Here is a 26713-nt window from a genome sequence, read left to right on the forward strand (position 1 = left end):
TGATAACTTAAAAGTCTTTGCTATTTTACACTGGGTAACACCATTCTGGTATCGCTGCACTATCTTTCTGCGCAACAATGGTGGAATTGGTGATCCTCTTACGATCTTGGCTTCAGAGAGACACTGACACTCTGAGAAGCTATTTTTATACCCAATGATGTTGTCAATTGACCTAATTAGTGTTAACTGGTCTTCCAGCTGTTTGTTATATGCTCAATTTCCTTTTTCCAGCCACTTATTGCTACTTGTCCCAACTTTTTTGGGGATTTGTTGACACTGTGAAATTTTGAATCAACATATTTTTCCTTTAAAATGTTACATTTACTCAGATTAAACTTTTTATCTGTCATCTATGTTCTATTACGAATAAAATATTGCCATTTGCCATTTGCCACATAATTGCATTTGGTTTTTATTCACAATTTAGTGTCCCAACTTTTTTGGAATCCGATTTATATATATATATATATATATATATATATATATAGCATTTTTTAATGTATACACAAGTGTCTCTATTCATTGTAAATCCATTATTAAATGGATAATGACTTGTGCATAATTATAAAACACCTATAATATGTATTAACAATTACAAATAGATTATAAGTATTTAAAATGGCTTTTTGAAGCATTTAAAGTGCTTCAAGTACAGTGATAGATGGTTAACATAAAAATCAGGAATACATTTACTTCAAGCACTCAGTGATGGCATTTCTAATGTGTTTAAAATCAATAAAATGTATTATATGTGCTTTATATGGATGTTAGGTCATTTAAGGCATACTAATGCATAGTGACAGTTGTATAACTATATATTTATAAGTTTAAAGATTACAAAAATATAGCTCATTGTAAGAACGTTATGAGGCTTTATTAGAGTTTATATGAATGTTTACAAATATATATATATATTTTACTGAATTACAAAGAGTTATAACTGTGTTTATAAAGGTTTATAAATATTGGCTTCATATATAATGTTATTTGTTCCCTACAAAATGAAATGTTGTGATACACACACACACACACACACACACACACACACACACACACACACACAAACAAACAACAACAACAACAAAAATGATCTGTGAACTGTGGAGACATTACATAGGCTTCCATTCATTATATGGAGTCATATCTTTTCCATAACACCTACTAGCTTAACCCTAACCTTAAATCAATCTTAAACCTGTCTTCTTCCCAGTGCAGTGCATGTCTTCCTAATGTATGAGCACAAACATTCCTCAGCATGACCCTCAGTTCAGGAAACAAGGCAGGAGCCTGGAAGATAACAAAAGGGCCAGACACGTGAGGTGTCCACTTTCAGTTAACAGTTGCTGAAGCGCCTGTGAAAGTGCTACACTTCAACCGCATACACTGTGTAATCACTGTAATGTGATTCATCACTCTGTAGTGTGTGTAATGCAATTACTGCTTTACATAGCTGCCATTATCAGCCCGGCCTCTTCAGCCTCCAGCTGATAAAATTCAGTTTGACTCATGGATTAAAACCCAGTATAGTACATTTGTTTAACTCATTCTTTCCCTTACATCAAATGTAGTCATTTTGTTCAAGACATTAATAGTGTTTGAAGTGGCTTCATTAGAGGCTTATAGCTGATTGGTTTCAGTTAGCATTGTGCAAACAGCAGGAATGAATCATCTCGCTCTTGCATCAAACTGCATAGAGCCAAGTGGCGTAGAGTGTTTCACAGAACAATTGTAGCAGTACTAGCATTCAGAGAATTCAGAAAGAATTTAATGTATAATCATAAAATGTCCTAAGTCACATAAGTGCCACCAATTAGGTTGACCGGTTGTCCAGCTTTAAGATGGACAGTCTGGTTTTCCAGCTACACGTTAAATAGTTAAACTAATTTACATTGGGTTTATGCTTTGTTATTGGCTCATGTAAATATCAGAAGGGACACCTCATATTTAATTGGGTTTAATAGCGATTTGACTATTGCAGAACTATTGTCCTTGCTATGGACCACAAACAACCGCACCCCCCCCCCACCACCACCCACATCTCCTCCTTTTTTGGGGATTGATGCCCACTTTTTGAGGTCACTGAGCTGGCCACACTAATACTACTCAATATTTTGGTTGAACAAATGGCTCTATATATTTTTTTCTTTGCACATAGCATAGCTATAAAATGTTGACTCAAATCTCCACACTTGTGTGTGTGTGTGTTTGTGTGTGTCTGTGACCTAGTGACCCTTTGGAGATCTATTTTACACAATGCTTTTACATGCAGATAAATACAGAAGGTTGGTGTGTGTGTGTGTGTGTGTGTTCATGAGCATATGTAGGAAGATAACCTGTAAGTGGAATTTGCTGAGTAAGAATCTGTGTGCTAGCAGAGAGGAAAGAATAGGGAAGACACGAAAACTATCCACCTTAAAATTGTGCCTCCGTCAGGCCTTTGGCTAATGGCTGGTGCTGAAGTGAGGTCCCACAGAGGAAGCTGTGGTGCTGAACGTGCTGATGTGTCATGTCTTCCTCTCCAGGCCTGCTTTTCAACATACACAGGTCAGGGAAACACACGCATACACACACACACACACACACACACACACACGTACACACACACACACACACACGTACACACACGTACACACACACACACACACACAAAGGCATGCACTCACATCTTTTGTCTTTTCACTGCCTGAGTGCACACACACACACACACACATACACACACACACACACACACACCGCACTGATTCCCAGCAGATCCGTCTTTGAGGCTTGGTGCAAAAGCTTGGTTTGATGTGTGTTTTCGGGAGATTTTTTTTTTATTGTAGCATTGACTTCTTCTGCTGGAGCCATGAGTCGCTGCTGTATGGTCAAAGTCATCTCCTTTACTGAGGTCCAGCTACTGCCGGTAGGTGGCTACAGGTAGAGAGAGAGAGAGAGAGAGAGAGAGAGAGAGAGAGAGAGAGAGAGAGAGAGAGAGAGAGAGAGAGAGAGATCAAGTCTCACATGATACTGAAAACATGAGAACAATGTATGTGCTTGTCTGTGTGTATGAGGGTGGTTGAGGTACTAGTATGTTTTAATCTAAAAAATGTTTTTCTAACATAACTTAATCTGCACATCCACATGCTCTCATTCATGTTCATATCTGTTCATATCATTACACTGATCAGCCATAAGACCATTGAGAGTGATTCATAAGGGGAGCTAGGCCTTGCCCTTGTCCTAATCCACAAAAAAGGTACTGTAACAAAAATAGCTGAACAATATAATGATACCTATGTTGCAAAGTTGTTAGAACACAGTGCATTGCAACTTTCAAGCATTACCCTGTCACTGGTACAATGGCGGGTTCCTTGAACCACTTTTTGGAGGTAATATTCACTACATACTAGGATCATCCCACAAGGCCCACTGTTTTGGAAATACTCTGACCAAAACATTAGATCACTTTTCCTGCTTCCACCGCATTAGCTTCAAGGACTGACTGTTCACTAAGACTGTGCCTAATACAGTGGTTCCCAAAGTGGGGGGCGTGTAGCTATTTTAGCGGGGGGTGCTATGCACATTTGAGCACTGCTAGCAAAAGATGGACAAATTTGTGAGAAGTAAACGTGCAGCAGATTATGAGTTTTCTCAAGCCACATCTTCTAAAATGAAAACAAGAAAATATGACGAGGCATATCTCAAAGCAAGCTCATACCAGTCACTGAAGAGATGAGGGGATTAAATGTGTCATTTTTGCAAAGCAAATGTGCAGATTTTAGGCTTTTTTCTCTCAGGAAAATGTTTTTATAATTTAGTTCTTGTGCAGGGAAGCAATTAGGAGCATATATGTTTAATAATGAATGTTAAGCACACTTTATGTTTGTTTTTTAGCTATAAGTAGTTCTAGTTATGTATGAATGTACGAATACAGGATCTTGAAAGTAAAAGATGTGTACATGTGTCAATATGGATGGGTGGGTGGGTGTTAGGTGGGGTGCAAAAATATTCTCATCTACCCTTTGACAGGTGCGATTGCAACAAGATAATCAGTGTTGTTATCTTCACATGTCAGTGGTTTTAATTGGCTGATCAGTGTGTATTTTCAGTTATGGCATTTGGTAGACACTCTTATCCAGAGTGGCTTACAGTTTCATGCTATATTATAGAGGTAGGCAAGTTTGGAATCTTGCCCAAGGACATTTGTGGTGTTCCTGCCTGAGGGTCCATGAGTTGGCCACAGTGCTGTTCACTGTGTGATAGCAAGGCATCATTGTATATCACATTTGACCAGCTTACCAAATGCTGCAGGACTAAAATCACATTTTTGCATTTAAAGTGTTTTACGTATGGTCACTATAAGAACAAAAGAGCAATGTCTACAAAATAGATTAACTCATATAATAGAAGAAAAGGATGCAGAAAAAAATTCAACAGTACATATATAACTGTAGCGAATGATGTAACACTTCCATCGCTTATGAAGTAACATGAAGAAACATCGTCAGACAGATGAAATGTACACATTTAGATCAGATGTTATTGTGCAGAGTCATTTCAAAACAAGACATGGCTTTCCAAAGGAAGAAGAATAGCCTTATTTGTCAGAGGATTTCAGATTTTTTTTGGTTATTCCTGCTTTTACTTTCCCTTCCCTTTAGAAATCTTTGTGGTGCAACGATTCTCTGTGTGTTTCTCAGATATATACACTCAGCCAACAGAGAACAAACCACTGCTCTGGTCTATGGGTGATAGATGTAGCCATAGTTTACATACATTAGTCCATAAGTGTCCATAAGTAGAACCAGACTCAATGGCTTGGCCATAAAAGTCCACAAGGATCATTCTGACCTTGTTTGTCGGGAACGATCTGTGGGTGTGAAGGGTTTTGTCCATAATTTCTACAGTTAACGCTAATCATCCACCCCAGTGTTTCATAACTTGACCTTTTCTGAAGTGAAACAAGAACTTGGCCAATGCTGAAAGAGAATTGAGCAATATCTGCTCATCCCCAGCACTGATCCCCTTCCAGTTCACACTTGAACAGCCTGTCTGGAGGTCTGCTGAATGGATTTTCCATTTGTAGAACCTACAATTCTGTAAGGTAATGTGAAAAAATTAGGATTTGTATGTTCTTCTTCATCTGTAAGTAAACGAACACTCGGTATAGTTAAAACTAGTGTCCAGATACCTGATTGATTAAACTGGTATGGGAGATTTATACATAACTAACTCTTTAAACTAGGTATTTTCTTCACTGGAAGATCAGTGACTTGTGATATATAAATTTTTCTGCAATGTTTTGTTCTTAAACATTACTTAATATCTAAAGATATGTGTTAAACATGTACATTACATATCAACATGGTGCTGTTCCACCTGTTCTCAGTATAATATCCAAACGTTAGAACTGACGGTTACTGATAATGCCAATTCAATTTTTAACACATAGCCTTAGTGTACGCTGATAATTTAAGTATAACCTATTTATTTTTGGAAACAAAAAAACTTTTCCATGTAGCTGCAGATTTGTGCAGTTTTATTGAATTTTTCTTGTGCAATGTTATCCCTCTCCAGGGAATGCATTTGAATAAGGTATATCTATTGAAAATTGATTTTATTTAAATGATGCATCTAAAAGTAGTCTCCTATGCTCAGACTGTGTGCTATTTCAAGCTTTATTTGTTACAGTCTTTATCTGATATTGATCAAGCATTTTCTCTTAGTACTGACTCTTGTTAATGAAAAGAAGACACAGTTGATTCAGGGAAGTAGATACACAAATGTTTAACATGGCATCACTCTTTATTAATGCCAAACTATTTTATAGCTGCATTTTCATACAGGAGATTAGATTAGCGTTTAGCTCAGAAGGCATATCTTTTGCAGCAAATTGATGCCAGCAAATTTAACAACATGTAGAAAATTAGCTTTCATAGTTTTACAGGAAGCTATGTAATAATACTTGCACTGTTAGAGTGGTTATGTGTGCAGTCTTGTATCTAGATTAGCTGTGCACAGTCAGTACATCATAGCACATCTGACTGTGTTAAACAGACAAAATGAAATTATAAGACTGCAACAATTCTTTTCAGACTTTTATTAAGCCTATGTTTTACATTCTTTTGGGTTTAGTATGAAATTAGAAAAACAAACACAACAACAACAAGCTGTATATTGAATGATTGAACTAACAACAACAACAACAAAACTGAATTTCCATCATGTCCACTATTCTTTAATATGCTTAATTTTTAAGAAAAATAATTTCTTTTTGTTTGTGTAATTAAACTAAAATACTTTTACTCATTCTCATAAATAAAAAAATGCTTATCTAGTTCAGGTTCACGGTGGGTCCGGAGCCTACACAGAATCATTGGGTGCAAGGCATGGAACACACTCTGGAGGGGGTGCCAGTCCTTCACAGGCACATTCACAAACACACTCACACCTAAGGACACTTTCAAGTCACCAATTCACCTACCGACGTGTGCTTTTGGACCGTGGGAGGAAACCGGAGCACCCGGAGCACCCGGAGGAAACCTACACGGACACGGGGAGAACACACCAACTCCTCACAGAAAGTCGCCCAGTGTAGGACTTGAATCCACAACCTCAAGGTCCCTGGAGCTGCGTGACTGCAACACTACCTGCTGCGCCAACATGCCACCTGCCACAAATGATGCAACATAGCTAAAAACATACAAATGGCAAAATAAAAGTGGCCATCTATATTCAATCAAAAAAGCAAGGTTTTTTATTTTGGGATTTTCCCAAAAATGTCACCCATTCCTCAATATGGATGTAAATATGGTAGTAAATTAAGTTGCAGTTAGACAGTATTCATACTCAGTAACAACTGATATAGGCCTCCATAGAATTTAAGGCTGCTTTTGTCAACTCTGATGTCAAGTCTCCATAACACTTTATTCAAACACCTTGTGTTTGTGGGACTGAGTAAAAGTATCAAACATCAAACATACTTTCCATGAAAAGACACATAATACTTCCATAAACCCTAATGACTCAGATTCTTTCCAAACCTTGTTGCAGTAGGTGTCTTTATTGGTAAAACAATACAAAAACCAGCTTTTTGCTTTTTCAAATGAGCTTCACTTTCTAGGTAAAAAAAAAAAATAATAATATAAATTACATATATATATATATATTCTCCGATTTCAACATATTTTTGCATTTTACGTTCTTTTTCTGCTAAATATATTGGAAGGTCCACAGAAATATGCCATATTTAAGGTTGTTCCCTGTACTTTAAATGTGAACTAGTTTTCCAATAAAAAATCAGCAACATTTCATGACCAGTGGTGTCCAAACCTTTGCTGATTATTATGTGACATATTATTAGCATTATATAACTGTGATAGCTACACAATCTGTGTCATTTCACTCTAGAAACATTTTAAGGTCGCCTAATTTAGACATCAAAGTTGGCAATTGCAATGTTTACGAAGTCGATAAATGTTTATATAAGTCTGTTTCAGTGGGCATGAACAACCTATGGAGGTGTCCTGTAGCTTTGTTAGCACTGCCAAGTTATCTGCAGTAGGGAATGCTGTGTTATTGAGAGCTGTAGTTAATTAAAATTTTATTCACCAGCTAAAAGTTCTGTAAATCACCCTTACACAGCATCCTCTTTGGCCTGTTGTTGTTTTCAATACAGCTGTGTGTCTTCACACATAGATGTGCCATTGTCTGGCCTGCATTAGCGACTGAAGAACCATTACAGCTGGAATTGAATTACAGCCTGTAATTGACTAATAAGCATGTCTCCGGCATTTACAGTAGAGAGTAGAAAAGTAAGCCAAGGACATGCTTTAGTAAAAAAAAGCTCTGGCCTGCTGTTGGCTTAGTGGAGACACAGGAAACACAGAGAGGTTTCATGACCATTGCAATCTCAGCCTGACACTTTTCTTTGAATTATGACAAGTCTTGCAGATTGAAGATGGTGGGTATAGCATAGTGGATAACACCTACATTCAATCACATAGTTTATTGGGACTAGTTTTCAAGCTCAAGCGCTATCACCGTATACCAATAATAGCCCTTTGCTTTTTCCACCAAAAGAACTCACTTGAATGATGCTGAGTTTGATCTGTTTGAGTTTTTCAGAGTATGGCTCCAGACCTGTCCTGCTGAACTTGAGAACAGTGAGGAGAGCAGTGAAAAGTAACCTACAAAAGAATGCACCTTGTGCCACGCTGACCCTGGCTTCAGGAAAAAAATCATTAATTTTCAAATCAGAAATTGAATACCAGGATGTTCAATATACTAGCACTAGAGTAGTTTCACAAAAAAAGGAACCAGATTGGTTCAAAACTGGTGGAAGAGGGCTATAAAAGTCCATGGGCAAGACTCCTAAAGTTTCAGTGGCCAGATTATGTAACATGATTAGAACTGTAAGGTGCTCTGGATAAGAATGTCCATCAAATGCCATAAATGTAAATGAATTCTTGAATGTTCATTCAGATCTGACACTGCTGCTGGGCTAGGCTATAACTGCAACTGCAGCACGAACGTCAGTAACCTCTGCAGAAGACGAGAAGTCTGCCAGAAATATTAGGCCTAATTTTATGATTTTAGAAGCCTTCTATTAATACAGATGTGGATATGATGTGTGGAGTGAAAGACAAACCGGTTCCATAATCCTATCACTTTCATTAGGAAGTCATTTAGGCCCATAAAAGTAATTTGGGGCCAGTGCAAATCAGTACAGCATCTATTTCAAAATGTCATGCCTTATTAGACAAAATACGCTTGGCACAACAGCTATAAAAGTTTATTTTAGGGTTTTTCCAAACTTTTATTAATGAAATTGCTTTGCCTAAATATTGATGCTGAAATGTTGTGAAAATGAAGTTGCATAGCCATGCTATTTTAAATTAATAGTCATTCAGAAAAATATTTTTATAATTAACCAAATGACATTATTTTTTGGATATTTGTGTTCCCAGAAATACACACACATTTGTTTGATGATCTGAAATATTTAAACATGCAAAAAAATAAGAATTTGGTGTGAAAAAATGAAATGTGGTGTGAAAAAATGTGTGCCCCCTTCTTATTTTTATACATTCTTAATATTCTAAAAAAAAACTTGCTTTTTTTGGATTTTTGTCACTCTTAAATATTTCAGATCATCAAACAAATTTAAATATTAGTCTAAGAAAACAGAAGTAAACACAAAATGCATTTTCTAAATGGTTTTTATTATTAAGGAAGAAAAAAATCCAAACCTACATGGCCCTGTATGAAAAAGGGTTTGCCCCTAAACCTAACTGATTGGGCCACACTTAGCAGCAACAACTTCAATCAAGCATTTGTGGTAACCTGCAATGAGTCTTTCACAGCGCTGTGGAGGATTTTTGGCACACTCATCTTTGCAGAATTTTTGTAATTCTGTAATTCAGCCACCTTTTTAAGGTTATGCCACAGCATCTCAATAGGATTCAGGTCAGGACTTTGACTAAGGTACTCCAAAGTCTTCACTTTGTTTTTCTTCAGCCATTTAGAGGTGGACTTGTTGGTGTGTTTTGGATCATTGTCCTGCTTGCGAATCCAAGTTTGATTCAGCTTGAGGTCATTAACAGATGGCCGGACATTTTCCTTCAAGATTTTTTGGTAGACAGCGGAATTTATGGTTCCATTTATCACAGCAAGTCTTCCAGGTCCTGAAACATCAAGATAATTTCTGGCAAAATTGAGCCTTAATGTTTTTTTTGCTCAGCAGTGGTTTTCATTTTGGCACTCTGCCATGCAGGCCATTTTTGCCCAGTCTCTTGCTTATGGTGGAGTCTTATGGTGGAGTCAGACCTTAACTGAGGCAAGTGAGGCCTGCAGATCTTTAGATGTTGTTGTGGGGTCTTTTGTGACTTCTTGGATGAGTCGTTGCTGTGCTCTTGGGGTAATTTAGTTGGCCGGCCACTCCTGGGAAGGTTCACCACTGTTCCACGTTTTCGCCATTTGTGGATAATGGCTCTCACTGTGGTTCACTGGAGTCCCAAAACTGTAGAAATGGCTTTATAACCTTTTCCAGACTCATAGATCTCGAGTACTTTCTAATTTGTTCCTGAATTTCGCTGGATCTTGGCATGATGTCTAGCTTTTGAGGATCTTTTGGTCTACTTTGCTTTGTCAGGCAGGTCCTATTTAAGTGATTTCTTGATTGAGAACAGGTGTGGCAGTAATCAGGTCTGGGTGTGGCTAGAAATTGAACTCAGGTGTGATAACCCACAGTTAAGTTATGTTTTAACTGGGTGGGGGCAAACACTTTTTCACACCACTGTAACATAACATATTTAAGTGTTTTAATTATAACACTATTAATGTGTATTTGAGAATATTCAAAGTTGTATAATCCCATCACTATGTATGAAATTTTCCCATCACTATTATTGGACATTTTTATTTAGAATGTCTCATCACATCTGGCAGAAAACGAACATAGCGAGAGATATTTTTAGTTGCATTTAGGCCATTAAAGTTTATTTTTGGAACTTTCCAAAAATACTGGGGCCCCTTCTGTGTGACATGACAGTTGGCCCTTTGTGAACTCTGTGACAAAACAGGGCCAATTCTTTCACCCCAGAGAGTGAAAAGGTTCACCCTATATTTAGTTTTTATGATGTGTTGTAGACTAAAGAAAAAAAAAGAAAAAGAAAAAGAAGATGAGACAGTTGGTTTTTGAGAGTGGCTGAAGGACAATGGCCCTCAGACGGTTTTGAGTCTGGGATGGGCCCCTGGGTCATTCAGAAACCACACACAACAAGTGACATTTGTCTCCGAGCCCCTGAAGCAGAAGTGGCAGAGGCTGGTGGGTAGGGAGGGGTGGGGGGTTGTGTTGGTTTGTTACTGGTTGCTTCGTACAAACAGAAAAGGGGCGGTCCTGTGGAATTGGTGATATAGACAACACAGAGGCGTCCTATGGTGCTCGAACTCAAGGCAGATCAGTGCTCTGATGGCCCTCTGTTTGAGGTGATTACCACAGTGGGTAATAAAAGGGCCAAGCCTGGCCTCCTTGCTAATTAGGTCATTTACTGCACCCGGGCAGTTTATAAGGACAGCAGTGGACGGGAGTAAGCAGTCTCTACGTGTCCACTCTCGACATAACTTCAACCTGGGATCCTAGCATAGTTCCTCCTTTGAGCTGCAGAAGACCTGCTGCTCCTGAGAATGCCACACTTAACCGACTGTAGCTACTACAAGAGGCGAAACGGAGACCAGGTTTCCAGTGTAAGGACTTGGTTTTGCTTTCAGTGTGATTTTGTGATGATGCTTGTGGAATTTTAACTTTATTAATATTATTACTCTGGGTCATTACTGAAGTTCTTGTGTAGAAATGGGTCTTAAAGATCTTTGGAAACTTGATTTTGCAAATGGGTTGTAGTAGTGTCTATGCACTATATTTTTATAGTTTTGTGAATTTGAAAATGCCAGGTGTGGTTTACACCATAAGTCTGGTTCCATTAACTTACATATGAGGTTTTGGTTGTATGAGGTCAAAATATTTTGTTGAAAATTGTTCCAACAATTGTTGGAGCTTCTAATTCTTGGTTGATTCATTAGAATCAGAATTCATGAACTGTTGAGACTCTGTCTGAATAAAAAAATAAAACTATGTTATAATATAGCTTTCCCCCTTCTTAATTCAGCCATTTCACATGTTAAACTTTCTATTCATGCCAACAAACTTCAGTGTCCAACTTTCTTGTCCATTATAAACTGTAGAGGAACATTGTTTTATAATGTTGACCTATAATGTTGATTATTGACTTTGTCCTTCCTCAGGTTCCAAACCACCTGGAGAACTCTAAGTTCATCCACCAAGCCCAGGCCCAGCAGGTCAAACAATATTTGACCTTGGGCAGCAAGCTACATCCTCACCCAGGCGAGGCCCAACCGCACCCGGGCCAGGCCCATCCTCACCCAGGCCAGGCTCATCCTCGCCTGGCACAAGCCCATCCTCATCCTGGCCAGGCCCTGGGCAACATGCCGGTCATGCGCAATGGACACATGCCTCCGGTCAGCAACAGCAGCACACCGGGTAACCCGGTCACTCTGCTAACACTCGCCAACAGCCATGAGAATGAGGTGAGTGATATCATGAAACCCCTGTTCTTCACCCCTATACCCCACCATCAACATTCATCAACAGCTTCAGACGAGTAGTACAGATCAGCAGGAGTGAAATGAAAGGGCTGTGTAGTTGGGTAAGAGGCATTTGTCTCACCTTCATGAGTGAAAATGATGAAATGCTTGTTATCAGCTTTAGCTCTACAGTGCACTGAATTAATGACCTTTGTAGTTAATGGAGCAATCAGTGATTGGATTATAAATAGTTGTTATTCTGGTTTTATTTGATCAATACAGCTATCCCTATCAATAAAGTACTTTACAGTGTGTTTACACCACCCCTTATTGTTGTTGAAGTGTCAGTGATGCTTAATGTTTGTACTTTAAAGTGGTATTAAATAAACTCTACCGCTGTAAAATCTGAGTACACTTAGAAAGACTTATAAAGGATTTAAAAATCTGTTTATTACATGGATATTAATTAGGTTCATCATTTTTAAACCAGAGATAGAAAGAGTAACAGTAACTTTTTTCCTAAGAGTGAAAGTGTCAGTGAACTTACGGAAAATGTTAAGGTAAACAATATGCTAAGAACTGATAATGTGACTCTTAAGGAGCACCACATTACCATCAATATCTAAAAAGAAATATAGTCTATCTTTGATTAACTGATTAAATTTGGTGGTTAAGTGATTAACAACTTATTAACAAATATGTGCTGAAGCTGACAGGCTTAATGTCAACTGATGGAGAAGACAAAGTAATCGGTTTCCGGTAATCTGAGGTTTAACAGTGTAGATGGATGTGGGTTCACTACTTGACAAATAAAAGGTCACGGAAAAGAAGTTGCCTTTTCTGTGTTATAAGTGATTATTAATAACTTTTATTGTGTTTATAACCTAATTAAAAGTCATTAATAAACTCTATAAATTACATATAAACACCTTCATTTCTCAAACTAAGCTAAGTTATGATTTATGAAAAACTGAGAACGTTTACAGTTTACTGATACTCATCACGCACTGCTATTATCAACTACTCATCAACTGCTATTATCTTATTCCTTAGCTAATTAGAATTTGCCATTGTACCTTAAATGGTGCAGCCATTATATGGAAGTGTATTAAATTGTCAGACAAATCAAGAATATTAATAAAAAAAAAGGAAAAAACAGAGAACATCATGTATCATGAAGCTGAAGCTGTCGTCCAAATCACCAGTTACTAATTCAGCAGTTTTCCATGGAATATAAGGAATAAAATGGGAAATAAGAAGAAGCATTGGCTTTATTCATGGACATCAGCACAGAACAAGTTAGAGAGTAAATACAGTAAAAAAATAAAATAAAAAGAAGTTAAAAACATTAAGAGTTTCTTGTTAGCACTGATGCTAATTTCAGAGCTTACTTTGTGTTCTTCTTAATGTTGCCATTAACATTCGGCCATGTGATCTAAACATGGAGGGGCCCCTGGTGTGACCTGCTCTTAAGAAACAAACTGTATATTCAGAGCTTACAGGTAGATTTGACCGTGTATGTGTATGTGGCTCGAGTCATGCAAACACAGTGAGAAAATGGCTGATTGCTTCTTGAATGCTGAGGAACCTAAGGTAGGTTTGAAGAGTGTAAATCCAAGGACTGTTGACATAAGGCCAAGTGCTGCTCTCTAATAACTTTTTTTGTTATTTTAGTTTCCAATAGATGGAGTTATTGATGATCTAATGAGCCTTGAGTCCAGTGGCCTGGATCCCAGCATCATAATGCAGAACAACGTAAGTGTGACTTATACCAATTCTTTCATTGCATTTACCTGTGAACAGTGGCATTCAATGGACTCAAAGCAAACACCCACATGGCGGTCTCTCTAATTACTCTGCGAGGCTTTTGTACTTGGAGAGAAATCTTTTAAGAACATCAAGGCAGGAACAATAGCTCTGAGGTGCAAACAGAAGGTGTCTGCTCTGGTGAGCTTTGGGAAAAAAAGGCTTTGGCTATGTGTGAGGTCAGATTAAGTCCAACTTGGAGTCAAAGTTCATGGTGTCTGTGGGGGAAAAAAGGCTTAACTTTGCTGAGTAACAATACAGATTAGTTGCTTAATACAATCAAGGCACTGTGTGGAATGCAGAAAATGAGTGGTATTGAGCACAGGCCTTGCATATAGAGCCTCTTTACTATTGGTGGATGCTCCTATGTTCTCCAATGTGAGAGAACACACAAATATATAGGGACACACATGCAGAAATTTCACATGGAATTTTAGCTAAGGAACTGCTATTTAACTAAAGCACAGATAGGCGTCTAGGGCCACAAGTGCCCCCTGTGTGTCTTTGAATGGTCAGAGAATTCCGCAGTGATTCGCTGATGCTCAGACCAGGACAAAGATGTGCTTGAGCAGTGATTATAGCGACACCTGAACTCACTGGAGAGGTATGCAACACTGAAAGAGAAATGGTCACATCACATTCCAGTAATAAATAAAGTGACAGAGAGCGACAGAGAGAGTACCAGGACTGTGGAGGGATGGTGTGAGAGGAGAGAAAGAGAGTGGTGGGAGGTAAAGAGTGAGTGCACTCATATTAATACAAGTGTGAGAGTGATTTGCCATTGAAATGGTGCTATGTGCATATGGATCCTATGTGAAATGCCATTGAAGAATCATTTTTTGGTTTCCTTCAGAACATTGTCTTTTCAGTGTATTTTACAATGTAATTACCTGTGATTCTTAATGAGATGTGATTGCTTACAGAAATTCAACATAATGAGGTCTGATAAAGCTCTAGGAAGAGTTTTTTTTCTTTGCAATATTGAAACAACCCAGATTACAACCCAAATTCCAAAAACTGAAACTTTGTGTAAAATGTAAATTAAATGTGTATAGACCAAAAATTCATTCACATTAGAACATAGAACACACGTCAGATGTTGAAGGTGAGACATTTAACCATTTCATAAAAAATATAAACTCATTTAAAACTTGATGACAGCAGCACATCTCAAAAACGGACAACAAAATGCTGGATAAGTAAGTGGGTATAAAAATGGATATAAAAAGAGCGTTTTAGAGCAGCAGACTCTTTCAAAAACACAGATGGGCAGAGGTCCACCAATCTGCAAAATCTTAATTCATTCATTCATTATCTGTAACCGCTTATCCAGTTCAGGGTCACGGTAGGTCCGGAGCCTACCCAGAATCATTGAGTGCAAGGCTGGGTGACACACACACTCACACATTCACTCACAAACTTATACCTACAGACACTTTTGAATCGCCAATCCACCTACCAACGTGTGTTTATGGAACGTGGGAGGAAACCCACGCAGACACGTGGAGAACACACCAAACTCCTTACAGACAGTGACCCAGAGTGAGACCTGAGCCCACAGCCTCCAAGTCCCTGGAGCTGGGTGACTGTGCGCCACCTTGCCGCCCCAAAATCTTAATTAATTTTACTAAATACAATTTAATTACATTTTACACAATGTCCCATCTATTATGGAATTGGGGTTGCCTTGTGTGGCCCACATCCCATTTTTTATGGCTTCTTGCCACATGTATGGATGACACCTGACCAGACTACTCCTGCTTTTCTACATGAGGTCCACAAAAACAACAAATAATGCCACATGTAGGAAGTACTAGTCAGTTTTTGCCCATGCCAGCACAGCCATGTCTTGATTCGAATTGGACCAGATCTTTTCAGGAAATGGCCATAATCCGCATGCTATTGGGGAAGAGGGTTCTTTTACGGCAGAGAGAGTGAAAGCAAGAGAGAGCGAGAGAGCGAGAGAAAGAGAGAGAGAGAGAGAGAGAGAGAGAGAGAGAGAGAGAGAGGGAGAGAGAGAGAGGCACTGAGGCATTGGATTGGACTAATGCTCAGACTCCCAGTGGGCTTGTTCAGAAGTGATACCATGCTTAAACGGATCAATTCGTTGTAATTAGCCGTAGAGTACGATGCATCACGCCGTGTCAACATCTCCTCAGTGAAGTGATTACCATGCCGCAGCTCAGGGACTGGAACAATCTCTCAGTCTGATAAGAGCGCACTTCCCAAGCTCAGATAATAGTGTACACACAGAACATGTACAGCGTAGCTAACCCTCAAATACTTAGGTCTCTCTCTCTCTCTCTCTCTCTCTCTCTCTCTCTCTCTCTCTCTCCTCTCTCTCTCTCTCTCTCTTTCTTGTACTTTCTCTCTTTTAATGCTTTATCACAATTATTATAGAAACATAGTTTCATTCATGAATTTGTGTGTAAACACTTACCTGAGATTTTGAAAATGTGCCTGTGTGTATTGTGTGTGTGTGCATGTGTGTATTCAGTGCTTTCAGTTTCTGAAATTTCTTCTAAACAAACAAACAAACAAACAAACAAACACAAACAAACAAAAAACAATAGTGTTTTTGATTCAAAGCATTGAATAGCACACCCTTGTAGAGCATTTCCTAAATGTGTATGCACCCCCATTCAGCCATGACATTATAACTCCTTGCTTCTACATTCACTGTCCATTCTCTCAGTTCCAGTGATCATAAAGGAGGAACACTCTGCAGGTGAAAGGAAGCTAATACAGTATGCAGAGAAACATGTGGACCCCAGTCTGTAATTGTTGAACTGAAAAGTGCCCCTGTATGATCAGTGGAGCTGAGAGAATGAACAGTGAGTGTAGAAAAAGTAGGTGGTCATAATGTTATGGCTTTTTGGTGTATGTGTGTGAGTGAGTGACAAGCCAGCTCTATGAAGTGCATCACCTCTGAAAAAGGAACCTATAAGTAAATATCACACAATGCCAGTGCATTAAGCTCCAGTGCTTTCCATTTTTCCTCCTTCTGTAATATTATGGAGTTGGAGATAAGAGGATTTATTATGACACAATGATTTCCAGACCTTATCTCACTCTCCACCCTCTCCCCTCGCTCTCTCTTCCCTGAAGGTGACCTTGAACAGTGGCAGGCTGGAGGTGTACGGCGGTGACCAAGGTATGACTGCCCCTCACGCTGGACTGACAACCCCCCCCTCAGAGCTCTATGTTAAAAGGGAAGTCACAGGTATGATGCACAGCTGCCTAGGGTCCGGCTTCAGAATAGCATCACAGCATGCAAAATGATCATAAATACAGACCGCAAAATGTTCCACACCTCTGGTCAAACCACTTGCTTTGCTGATTTTAATTCTCTGAAATGTTTTAATGCATAATTTCTGTTTCTGTTTATTGAGTATATCATATTGGGGAAACAAAACTACCCATATGATTCGTTTGTTATTTTCTCTCTTTTTAGGTTTATACCAATATTAAAAACTCATGTTAAATAACCAGTATCTGGAATAAAATGCGCCAAAACGTCTTCCCCTTAAAGAGGTTGTTAATTTATTTTGCTCAAAAACTCACAAAACCTGTTGACCAGAGGTGCCAAACATATTGTACAGAGCTGTAAGATGGTTGAGCGAGTATCACTTCTCTACCAATCAAATTTCAATGCTATGAGGCTTTTTTGGAATCTGGACAATGCGCTGTTAGCAAAACCTTCAACAGAGGAGCTAGCCATTTCAGACGTCATTTTGAAAATCACCAGAGGAAGCACTGTAATACAGTGAATAAACCAGCTTTAGGTGTGTACATCACTTCCACATGAACAGGGATTTCCAGACATAAAATAAATATACATCCTTTACAAAGAGATTAGGTATGAAGCTTTGGTCTTATTTATTGTCAGTCTTCTCATTTTCATTGGTTGGACAAATTAAAAAAGTGGGTGGCACTCCAATCACGGAGTTGCCAACTTTCTGAATTTGAACAACTGAATGTGAGAATTGTTAATATTATATGCTATTATTTAATGTTATTTTTATGTACAGGAGTTTAAAATAGCAGGACACCCTTTAATGTCTTTTATATGCTACATGACCACCTTCTCATTGAAAAAACTTGCCCCTGATGCAATATGGCAGCTTTCAAGATGGCAGCCATGTTCTAGACATAGTCTAAAAGATAGGCCCCCTCACACATTACTTTCTGGGGTACTCAGATAAAAGGGTGTCATTTGAACTGGGTGCTAACACCAGTTCTATCTAAAAGCAGGGCTGCAAGTTCCCAATGTTTCAGCACTGACCTGCTTTGGCTGCAGCCCTAAATGATAGATAGCAAACTCTGGCTGCTGATTGGCTTAGTAAAATCGATGACCAATGAGAAGCGCATTCTCTGTCGTGCCATGGAATACCTGCCTCTCCCTCTGGCTGAGCTTCTGTCTCAAACAAATCATCGTCTTAACAGTCTTACCTCCAAAATATGGATTTTTTTTTATATGGAATATGTTTGGCTGTTGTTGTGGCCCGGTATCAAATGACACAAACTGGTAGCCGCCCTGTGGTTGTAAGCTTCTGCTGAAGAGGATGTTATTTGCTTAATTACAGTCATAAACTTTACAACAATATCAATTTGCAAGGGTGCGGAAAAATGTATGACAATTGTTCATTAATTCATCACAAAGATTGCTGAAAAAAAATATTGTGCAGATGTATTTTATTCATGTGGAAATGTACACACTGGAAGCTGGTGAATATAAGCTAACGCATTTTTCAGTGTAAAGGGTTTAAAGCCTGCAATTGCTTTCAAAATCCATCCCATTTATTTTGAAATGAACGAGGTTTCACACACACTTTCATTAAAACGATATAAACTCCCTGTATCAGACACATACCCTGTCTGCTGTAAGTGCTGCTTGTTTGGAAGTGAGTACATGACCAGTATCGGAAACATAATGAAGCTGAATGTGAAAGGAAAACACATCAGCATGTTTCATGTCAAAGGCTGGTTGGTTATTTCGGGGTCTGAATATGTGCATTATATTGGTGTTTTATTGCATATATTACAGATTACAGATATACATATATGGATGCTTCAGTGCACTGAATTTGTGGCACATGTGCTTGGCGTGTCTCTCTTGACACAAAGGCCTCTTTTAAACAGAAACCCCCCCAACCCCCCACCCCCCTTCAGTATGAATGCCATGCATCAAGTAAAGCTAATTGATTTAGGAAATATTAAGGATGCCTCAAGAACTCTTCACTCTGGCGAGAAAATAAGTCAATTACCATCTTTTTCACATAAGCGTGCTGAGGGACAATGGCTGGTTGCATAAGGCTTAAATGTGCCTATTGAATCAGCAGAAATGAATTGACAAATCCAATCACATATCCCAGTGACATAATTGGGAAGAATGCGAGGGATATTCCGGATGCTGGTTCAGTACATCAGCAAATTTTGTAAAGTCCTGTTAATTGTCACTGTGGGTGTCTTTCTACAATTGTTCTTAAAGGCCTGGGAGAGTGACGACAGATTACTCACAGCCAAGAGATGCACTCTGGTTATAGCAGCATGTTATAATAGGAGCCTCATTTATTGGTTTAGGTGGTAGACTGTGACTATAGTTTTGTTTATAACTGATATGTTTATAATGATATATAATTTAACAGCAAACACAGTCAGCCATTTCATTATATACAGCTGTTCTTTTGGTTTTTAAAGAGGTATATAATGACAGAGAACCATGCACTGCTTAGGAAGAGGTAGTAGGGTGTCTTTACTTGAAAATTTGGAGTCAGTAAAAGTTAAAAGGTTTTGAAAAATTGACAAATTATCCCTTGAACCTATTGGATATCCCTCCAGGGCTTGTTCATGTAACTAAATTAAATACTTTCTCAGCATAGATTAGTCTTATTTGGTTCATAATCTATTGTCCCACCTCAGATATTAACTCAGGGTTGTGTTCTCTAAAATCCACTCTGTTTCCTCCCATCCTCCCAGAACATGACACCAGAGTCCTAGCAAAAGAGAGACAAAAGAAAGACAACCACAATCTGAGTAAGCCACCTCTTCATTGAAATCTGCTAATATTTAATGTTTATATGTACTGAATATTGAATAATATTGGCTTCTTTCTCCAGTTGAAAGAAGGCGACGATACAATATCAACTACCGAATCAAGGAGCTTGGAACTCTCATACCAAAGTCCAACGACCCGTAAGCGACACTTCTTTCCATTTAAAGTGAAGGTTTTCAAAGGAAATCTGATTTAATTATCTCCTTACATTAAAACAAGTTAGCTGATTTTTTTATTGCACTGGTGATAGGAGGCTAATAAATGATAATTGAATGAATGTAGTGCCTAGTTGTTTCTGTAATAAATCATCACACGATTGCTTAACACTATTTCACTTAAATAAGTCATGTAACACAGACTCACTTGTAGTTTCTGACACTGTGTGATAAACTTTTATGGATTATATACAGACAAAATTGAAGGATAACTCATGCCTACTCTTTCTATAAATGCAACATGGCCTTTTTGTAGGTAACACTTTAGAAGGTTAAAAACAACAAAAGCAGGCCTGAGATAATGATCTGACACAGTTTGAAGCACTTTTCTATGACTTACCCACAATAGCCTCTCGGCTTCAATGAAAAGCCAAAGGAGAAAACCATGATGGCGCCAAACGTGCCTCGTCCGATTGACTGCAGAGCAAGTTGACTGAAGATTGACTGAAGAGCAACCTGAGCAAATTTTCTCATTAGGCTATCAATTTAAGAATGAAATCTATTAGTGTAAAGTTTCTCCTGCAAAATAGCCCCAGAATGGCACATGGCTGTGCACAGAAATACTGAATGACCTCACTTTCAAAGTTACAGCCAAAAAGTGATTGTACTTTGTCTGCTCACTCGGTGTTGAAGTGGTATCAGTAGCTTGGTGCAGAGCCCCATTTGAATCATGGAAATGGGGTTAAAGGCGAAATACAGAGCGGTTGATTCAAAGTTTAAGCACAATTGGACGCACAGATGGAACACAGACCAGAGTGGGAATCCAGTGGCCCAGCTCAATTGAACTTTTGATAGAATTTAAATGGAAGGTTACCGTTGTCACTGTGCCATTAGCACAAGATAAAGGAGATTATTAGCTCTGATCAGACCAACGTCTTACTCTGAAGAAAGAGACAATTTTACCACACTTCCTTCCTTTTAAAAAAGTAATGGAATCGGGAATGGCTGCACTTTACTTCGGCTTCCAAAGTTCTTTTTTTTTCCCTCTACCTCTTCCGACACCTATTTTTACTCAAGGATTAATTTTACTGTAGAAAGGGCTGCAGAATGGACTTTCCGCAGACACACTTAACTATTCTATTAAAATCCCCATTCAAAGGCAATGTAATGTCCGAGAATGAATAATTGGCCATGTAAATCACCATTTCTTATTCCTATAAAAATGGGGGCTCTTTGTGAGGGTATTTTTCCTGTGTGTGAAGGTTCTGCTGACTCGAAGCATGTGTGAAAAAGGTTATCTTTCCTCTTCTGTGGCAGTGATATGCGCTGGAACAAAGGGACCATCCTCAGGGCCTCGGTGGAGTACATTAAGTGGCTGCAGAAGCAGCAACAGCACGCTCGAGAAATGGAGAACAGACAGAAGAAGCTGGAACAGGCCAACAGGAAACTACTGCTCAGAATTCAGGTACAGAGAAAGAGAGAGAGAGAGAGAGAGAGAGAGAGAGAGAGAGAGAGAGACTGATAAAGAAAAATGAATTCATGGAAGGTACAGGTAGATAAATACTAGAAACTGTTTTTAATCTTCAAGGAAATTGAAAGGCGCCAAAAGAACTCTGCAAATCACGTGCACATTGTATGTCAAGCGAATCGATGAAAATCTGCAGAATTTTCAAGATGCCGACCTGTCCTTGAATTGTCAGTGACGTTCACACTCTTTAAACCCTAAAGCCCTTCAGCTGTGTCACATCTTACACCCTCAGATAAAAGGGTTCGGTGTGGGTACATTATTGATGTTAAACGTACAAACAGTGTAAATATACGTTTAAAATCCAGTTGTGTTCCCTGAAGATACACTACCTTCCAGGTATATAAGTCCTCGAGATGAAATTGGGCGCATGGGATCAACACAACAAAGAAATCTATCATTTATATAGAATAAAGTACAGTTAAGATCCCTAACTAAAAGTATTGAATATGCTCCCTTTAGGGTACCGCCACAGTGATAGTTTGTCTGAGAGTGTGGCTTCTTTCTTTTAATATTAATACATAAAACATACGCATTTACAAATGCTCTAAAGGGCATTTGTCATACAATTTTCTTAGATTTGACTTTCCATTTTAGGTCAATTTAGTAGATATTTTGTGGAATTATTTACAAAAACAGTCATTATTTGTTTTATTTTAATTAATTTACCATTTTCTCACCTATTCTGCCTGTATATGTCCTCTCCATTTTGATTGTCTGCCCTGTAATATCTTATTTAAGAAGCAGACCAGGCTGAAATGCTAGTTAATTAGAGAATATTCATTCATTCATTCATTCGTCTGTAACATCCCTGGTTGGTCAGTATCCTACCTGGAATCATTGGACACAAGGCTCACTTATTCACTCACTAAATCACTCATTCACTTACACACATACTCACTCATATAAATGCTCACTCACACTGTTAGACAAACTGTCACTGTGGTGGTATACTCAAGGGTACATACTCTATCCCTTTAATTAGGGAACATAATTGTATCTTATTAGATTATAATTGTAGATTTTAAAATTAATTTGATTTCATACACTCCATTTTATATCCAGGACTTTTATGTTTTTTTTTAATTTCACACACTTCTATAATGAAAACGTACAAATATTCACCTCCCCTTCTGAAGAAGAGAATGTAATGTACCTTCAGGGAACACAATTGGACTTTTAAACACTAACTAATAATGTATAAAAATAGTGACTAATAATGTACCTCTACTGTACCTTTTTTTCTGAGAGTGTACTCCAGTGATCCTTCAGTGTAATTAGAGACAATGAAATAGAATTTAACAGTAGTACAGAGCTCTTCAGTCTTTGTGAACATCACTGGCCAATTCAGGCATTAAGTTAACACATTAAAAGCCTATTGGCCAAAATTAGGACAATCACCACATGAGATCAAGAATGCACCTTAAAGGAAAGTGTGCAATGTATATAAGAAAGACGCACATAATAGCAGTTATACTGAGCCTTATTTCCTGTCCTGGCTCTTACGCCCCTCTCCCCGCACTCCTCCTGTGTTATTATGTTGTTTTTACTGTGGTTAAAGCCCTTCATGCTGAAGCCGATTGAGCTGCTGTAATTACCTGATTAATAAACAGCCAGGCTACACCTCCATCAGGAGAGGACGGAGAGGACGGGCCTGGAATTAGATCATGATTCCTAATAATACAATGAGTCCCACCTCATCTGAAATGTGCATTACATTCCCGCAGAGTTGACACACTCACGGGGCAGTGGCACACGCATTACATCAACTCTCACACACAGACAGCACAATTAGCCTCAGAAATAATTATCTGCAGTCTTTTCTCCCAGTCAAGAAGTTATTGCTCCTCCATGCTGCCAAAGGTGTCACATGGTCTCTACTGTACAGAGAGGGCGTGGGATAAGGGATACAGATGAGGGACGTGGATAACAGCACTGCTTTCTGTGTAGCTGATTGTGTGTTTGTTTCTGACACTATACCAAAGAGCTCATGCCAAATATCATATATGGGAATTAGGCAGACCCCAAACATATGACAGGGTGGTCTTGTTTTAGTTTGTGGGGAGGTAAGTGGATTTGCTGTGCAAATGTGTCCACAGGTGTGTGTGTATGTGTGTATGTATGTTAGTGCCTGGGTGAGTGTGTGAAGCCCTGACATTGGCTAGTGCCCTGTCCTGTGTTTGTTCCTGCCTTGTGCCCTATGATTTGCACTCACCCCGACCCTGAACAGGATTAAACACTATGTAATACTTTTACCTTAAAATCAAATTCAAAATCATTGTGATGCTTCACTGACCTGTAAAAGAGAGAACAGAGCCTCTGTCATTGCTGCTGGGGACTCAGTACTGCAGAAACTGCACTGTGTAACCTTCATAGGAATCAAATGACTTGAGGTCAGAGATTTACACGTGTTTATTTCGAACAGGAGCTGGAGATCCAGGCACGTGCTCATGGTCTTCAGAGTTCTCTGGGGACTTCGGAAGTCCCCCCCCACTTCCTCAAACAACAACAGCAGCAGCAGCAGCAACAAGCTTCCCAGGCTGTCCCAGGCCCCCCGGCCCCTCAGGTATCTCATGCGGCTCTGTACGCTCAGGATGACCTCAGTGGAACCGAGTACCAGAAGAACTCACTGACCGCGGCCATCTCGGCAGAAGGAGGGGCCGGTGAGCAGGCCGACTCCTCCACCACCTTCTTGGACCCTCTGTCGCACTTCACAGACTTCTTCAGCGCCACGCTGAAGGAGGAGCACTGTCTGGCCGAGATCCTGATGGAGGAGGCGCTCTCGCCCTTCAGCGGTGACCCTTTGCTCTCGGCCACGTCCCCTGTTGCCTCCAAGGGCAGCAGCCGCCGGAGCAGCCTCAGCATGGACGATGGAGATGACATGTAACTGGCTTTAACCTGTTCTCTTATAGACACAGCTTGACCGCTGTGGTCATGCGCTACACTGCGCCCTCTAGAGAGGGAAAAGAAAGCACAGGCCCTTGCACACTCGTGTGTAACTGAACTCCTACTCTGTGCCTTGGACTACAGGGTTCCACAGGGTGCCGGTCCTGGACAGCCACCTGCCTGGAGAGTTTAGCTCCATGCTTAAAAATAGGTTGATATGGGTTTGTACATCATTTCCACATGACTTGCCATTGTATGAAGCCCATTTTTGGGTAAAATAACCCTTAATGTCCCCCCTTGATTAATAGCAAGTGTTATGGTGGTTCTACAGGTAGTCTCTGACAAACAGCTTCATGGTTCTGGGGATGTGGTGTGAATCCCCACCTTGAGTCACTGTGAGGAGTGCGGTGTTTTCTGTGTCTACATGGGTTTCCTCCCTCAGTCTATAAACCCATGTGGGTAGATTGATTCGGTGTGTGAAATTGCCCATAGATGTGAGTGACAAAGTGAGTGTGGACAGTACTGGACATCTCCATGCACCAAAGGAGAACACTGAGTGCCCAAGACGGGGAAGTGGGACCCATACCACCCACCCTGAGAGTGAAGCCAATTGTCCTCTCTTAAGAGTCCAGGCCTCAGGCAGCTGAAATATCATCAGGGATCAAACCAGATCCCCAATATGGATTATATCATATGTTATGATGGTAGGGCCAGACATTCTTTATGTTTATTATGATTATATTTTAATTTTGGCAAAGGGATAGATCAACAAATCTGTCAAAATGCCAAACTGAGCAAACAGGCATTTTCCCACCAGAAAGTAGCAAAGAATATTGTTGCAGATTATTATTTATTATGTTACATGAAAAAGTCCTGGGAAGTGCAACTCACTTGCGATGGAAAATCATACTAATTTATGGTCCATAGAGCGGGCTGCCCATATTTAAAAAAGCTTTAGTTCAGGACTCCAGGTGTCAGTATAACGCCTGTTTCAGAACATGAAGTTATAAAAGATGCCTGTTTACTCTTTTCATGTGTTAAAAAGTGCTCTAGCTGGCTGGTGCCATCAACTTTAGAGTTGGAGCGAAATTCTGCAGGACTTGAGGTGTCCAGGCCGGGTGCTGGTCATTCCTGAACTACGGAATCTGGGAGAGAAACCTCTCCAGGTCTTACACCAGTGTTGAGTCAGACACATCAAAAGAAAAAGGGAGATTGACTGAAGTGCTGATACGTATCTGCTGTCCAGCCTGCCGTGTCGGATGGATGGCCTTTACTGTATATGCTTGGTCACACTTGTAACACTGGTTCCTCATGTTCACTGAAGTTTGAAAAACTGTTCAAGTCTAAAATGCAACATCATGGCAAAGTCCATCCAAAGCAACAGATAACAGATAAAGAAGAGAAAGAGGAAAAAAATAAAGGACTTCTTACAAGTATTATTTTTTTACGCCTTATCCAAAACTCGGTTAGCTTTATAACCACTCAAAGAGGAAGCAATGCAAATGTAATTACAGGCCAAAAATGAAACCTAACATGTCTTTATATGTTTTTGTTTACCATTAAAGTATTTTTGAAGGACAATATCCACTGTTTTTATACGTCTCACTCCCTGTATTGTTCCAAGTTCATGCATTGTTACAAAATCTAACATTTTTCTTATTTTTTATAACTTAATAAACCCTTTTTTGATAAGTCAAGCCTGCTTTTCCTTCATTTTCTGCTCCTCAGCCCACGTGCCTTCATAAAAAGCTCTGGTTTCAAATATAAAGGATCAAAAGACAGGATGATTCAAACACACAAAACCCAAATGAACTGATTCTATTTATAAAACACTGTACAGGTTTGTGTACCTCAATGTCCACTCAATGTCCAATGCTAAGCATGTGGTAAGTGGTAAATCTGGTGTCGCAGCAGAAATTTGCAGTGAGCAGAGTGAAAGAAAGCCTAACATACCGGACTGAGACTCATTTACTGAAACCAGGGATTTGTAAACACATTGCACTGGTTCCTAAGCATGAAAACAGACTGGAGAGCTAGAAAATGGTTAGCAAACATGCTCAGAATTTTTATTAATATAAAATATCTGTTTCACTCCAAATAGATTTTTAATTGATTATAGATTTTTAATAGAATAATAGATTTTTCTAAGCTGACTGCCCTGGGATTGTCATGTCCATGTGAAGGGATATGGTATATGTCTGCACT

General features: G+C 39.2%; 1 protein-coding gene across 2 annotated transcripts; it reads left to right on the top strand.

Moving 5' to 3' along the window:
* Positions 1 to 5017: 5017 nt before the first annotated feature.
* Positions 5018 to 26151, top strand: tfec (transcription factor EC). Of its 2 annotated transcripts, none has more exons than XM_066669215.1 (8): positions 5018 to 5083; positions 11782 to 12084; positions 13756 to 13836; positions 16996 to 17110; positions 19867 to 19923; positions 20007 to 20082; positions 21415 to 21562; positions 24048 to 26151. In XM_066669215.1, the coding sequence occupies exons 2-8, from the start codon at positions 11983 to 11985 to the stop codon at positions 24507 to 24509; spliced, it is 1041 nt and encodes a 346-aa protein (XP_066525312.1). In that variant the 5' UTR covers positions 5018 to 5083; positions 11782 to 11982; the 3' UTR covers positions 24510 to 26151. The 2 variants fall into 2 exon arrangements, with proteins under 2 accessions (XP_066525312.1, XP_066525314.1); XM_066669217.1 differs by having other exon boundaries at positions 16996 to 17041.
* Positions 26152 to 26713: the final 562 nt, after the last annotated feature.

The sequence above is a fragment of the Hoplias malabaricus genome, chromosome 4, assembly GCF_029633855.1.
Source record: "Hoplias malabaricus isolate fHopMal1 chromosome 4, fHopMal1.hap1, whole genome shotgun sequence".
NCBI classification, from domain to species: Eukaryota; Metazoa; Chordata; class Actinopteri; order Characiformes; family Erythrinidae; genus Hoplias; species Hoplias malabaricus.

Bases quoted from the DNA above. Each gene is read 5' to 3' on its own strand.
- tfec (XM_066669215.1), top strand. From the start codon at position 11,983: ATGCCGGTCATGCGCAATGGACACATGCCTCCGGTCAGCAACAGCAGC. The intron at 17,111-19,866 runs GTATGATGCACA...CCATCCTCCCAG, and splicing joins TGTTAAAAGGGAAGTCACAG to AACATGACACCAGAGTCCTA. The intron at 20,083-21,414 runs GTAAGCGACACT...CTTCTGTGGCAG, and splicing joins ATACCAAAGTCCAACGACCC to TGATATGCGCTGGAACAAAG.